Source organism: Aplysia californica, unplaced genomic scaffold, assembly GCF_000002075.1.
Source record: "Aplysia californica isolate F4 #8 unplaced genomic scaffold, AplCal3.0 scaffold00003, whole genome shotgun sequence".
Lineage (NCBI taxonomy): Eukaryota > Metazoa > Mollusca > Gastropoda > Aplysiida > Aplysiidae > Aplysia > Aplysia californica.
This window is the reverse complement of record NW_004797273.1, coordinates 1,713,313-1,715,697: the sequence shown is the minus strand read 5'-3', so window position 1 is coordinate 1,715,697 and position 2,385 is coordinate 1,713,313. Positions and strand designations below refer to the sequence as shown.

The 2,385-nt window shown below is 55.4% G+C and overlaps 1 protein-coding gene across 1 annotated transcript in view; it reads right to left on the bottom strand.

The window, feature by feature from the left end:
* The window catches only part of LOC101851777 (forkhead box protein D1), an 18,690-nt gene that overhangs the window by 1,016 nt on the left and 15,289 nt on the right, over positions 1-2,385 (bottom strand). The window contains exon 2 of the mRNA XM_035968368.1: positions 25-2,252. Coding sequence (XP_035824261.1) covers positions 25-2,232 — 2,208 coding nt within the window. The 5' untranslated portion in view covers positions 2,233-2,252. The remainder of the gene's footprint in view (positions 1-24; positions 2,253-2,385) is intronic.

The window sequence follows — 2,385 nt, the reverse complement described above, 5'->3', positions numbered from 1 at the left end:
AGGGGGGAGGGAGGAGGGTGCTGCCGGGGGCATGCTGGAGATGGGGGAAGGAGGTATAGGGGGTGAGCTGGATGAAGACATGGAGGAGGAGGATTTACCGGCGGTTTTTGCTGAAGACGTGCTCGGGGTGGGAGCTGTCGGAGACGGCGTGGAGGTAGTTGAGGAGTGTGTGGTGCCCATGATGTTGTCAATGCTAAACCCGGTCTTTGCTGGCGCCGGGGTGTGGTGGCTGGACACTGTGTGTGCCAGTGATGATGATATGGTTGATGTCGGGGGAGAAGGGGAGGGGGCGGGGGAGGGAGAGCGACGGGGGGATGTCGGGGGAGATGAAGACGACGAGGGGAGGGAGGTTTTGTGGTTGTCAGATTTGACAGCCGAGGAATCCGGCATGTCGCATTTCTCTAGTTGGCGAATCTGACTGTTGGGGTTGCGGTGATGTGGCAATGGGGCTAGGGACGCTGGGGGGAGGGACGGGATTCCTACATGGCCGAGAGGGAGGTGGAAATGTGGAGGGGCGGAGGGGTGGTGAGCGTGCTGGTGGTGAGCTCTGGCAGCGTATTCACTCTGTATCATGGAGAGCGGGTGAGACAGACCGGGGGGCAGGTACGGGTAGCCCATGGGTCCGGCGTTAGCGGGGTGGGGCGGGAACATGCCCGGGTGGGGGGCGTGGGGGTTGAGGAAGCCGTGGTGGTGGAAGTAGGAGTCAGCGGCAGACATAAAGGCCGGACCTTGCCCCATGATGTCCAGTGGGGATGACCGCTTGTAGCGCTTGCGACGCCGGAGGAAACTCCCGTTGTCAAACATGTCCTCACTGGCCGGGTCCAGCGTCCAGTAGTTCCCTTTTCCGGGATTGCCTGGTTCACGCGGGATTTTCACGAAGCAGTCGTTCAGACTAAGGTTATGACGTATGCTGTTTTGCCAGGCAGGAAATTTTTCCCTGAAATACGGAAACCTGTTCATGATGAATTCGCAGATGCCCGATAGCGTCAAGCGTTTTCTCGGAGACTGCAGGATTGACATAGTGATGAGAGCTATGTAGGAATATGGCGGCTTGACCAGACTAGATTTCTTTTTCACAGACCCGTTGTTATTGTTATGACCCCCATCAGCACCGTCGCTATCTGCAGTTTTTTCAAACTTAATATCAGTATCATTGTCATCACTGTTATTGTCAATATCTTTACATTGCATGCCGTCGTCATCGTTATCACAAATCTTATCGTCGATGTCGTCGAGGTCATAATGGGAGAAGCTCAGGTCTTTCTTGTCCTGCTCATCACAATCGTCATCACTGGCCAGCGAGTGGCGCGGAGAGCGGGTCACGTGGTGTCCTAGCGGAGAGGGGGGCGGGGAATCCACCTGGAGGTATTCATCCTCCTCCCCCTCCCCTTCCCCCTCCTCATTCAGTTTCTCACCCTTCTCCATATTATCACGAGGTGTTGGGAATCTGTGGTTGTGTCCGCCAAGCGGCGACTGAAAGCTGTACCCTTCTGAAGCGTCATCGGTTGTCGTGTTGTTCGGGGACGGCGATGTCCTGTCTGTTTTACAATCTGACGTTTCCTGAGGAGATGAAAAATTGTCAATGTTGTTTGCCTGCTGAAGCTTCTGTTGCTGTTGCTGGTGTTGTCCTTCTTCTTTCGCAGAGGAGGGCCGGTTGTCGTCAGACGAGCAGGGCGGGGAGCCGCGGTGGGATTTGTTCTCTCCCGGGGAGAGGGCTGGGCCGTCTACTGACTGTCTTCTCGCCGGGAAGTCGTCTCTGCGGCTCTGCTGACCCTGAGCCGCAGACATTTGCCGGATGTACTCGCTGTACTGATCAGACTGCTCCGCGAAGTACGGGAGGTGGCTCTGCTTTCCTGCGTTACTTCCCGTAACGAAAGCAGGTGGAGGATACGATCGCAGACTTCCCTGAAGCAACCGATCTCTGGGTAAATGTGAAAAACCGGATTGTAATGTATGAAATCCGGATAAACCTTGAAAACCGACTAACGAAGTAGAGTCTGAAGGTAGTGAAGTTGAGGCTGATGATGATAAAGGAGACAACGACGTGCCAGACGAGGACACGCCCATAGGGACGGAGGCGGCGCCAGCAGACGACAAGATGGCGGGCAGCTTCCCACCAGAACTCATCATGGGGAAGAGAGGGGGTTGGTGCGGGCTGGACAGGTAATGGCCCTGGGGCAGGCCGGGAGTCGGGGGGTACGTCACGGACAAATTCATCACGTCATAGCGCATCGCCACTCACTGCAAGCAACCTGCGCGGACAGAAAGGAGACATCGTTAGTCAGAGTCAGAGGGGTGTTGTACATACTTTCTTTTCTGTTCGAGGGTGCCATTTTTGTTTGTTGTTGGGTTTTTTGTTTTACCTGGGCACTGGGTTAATCATTT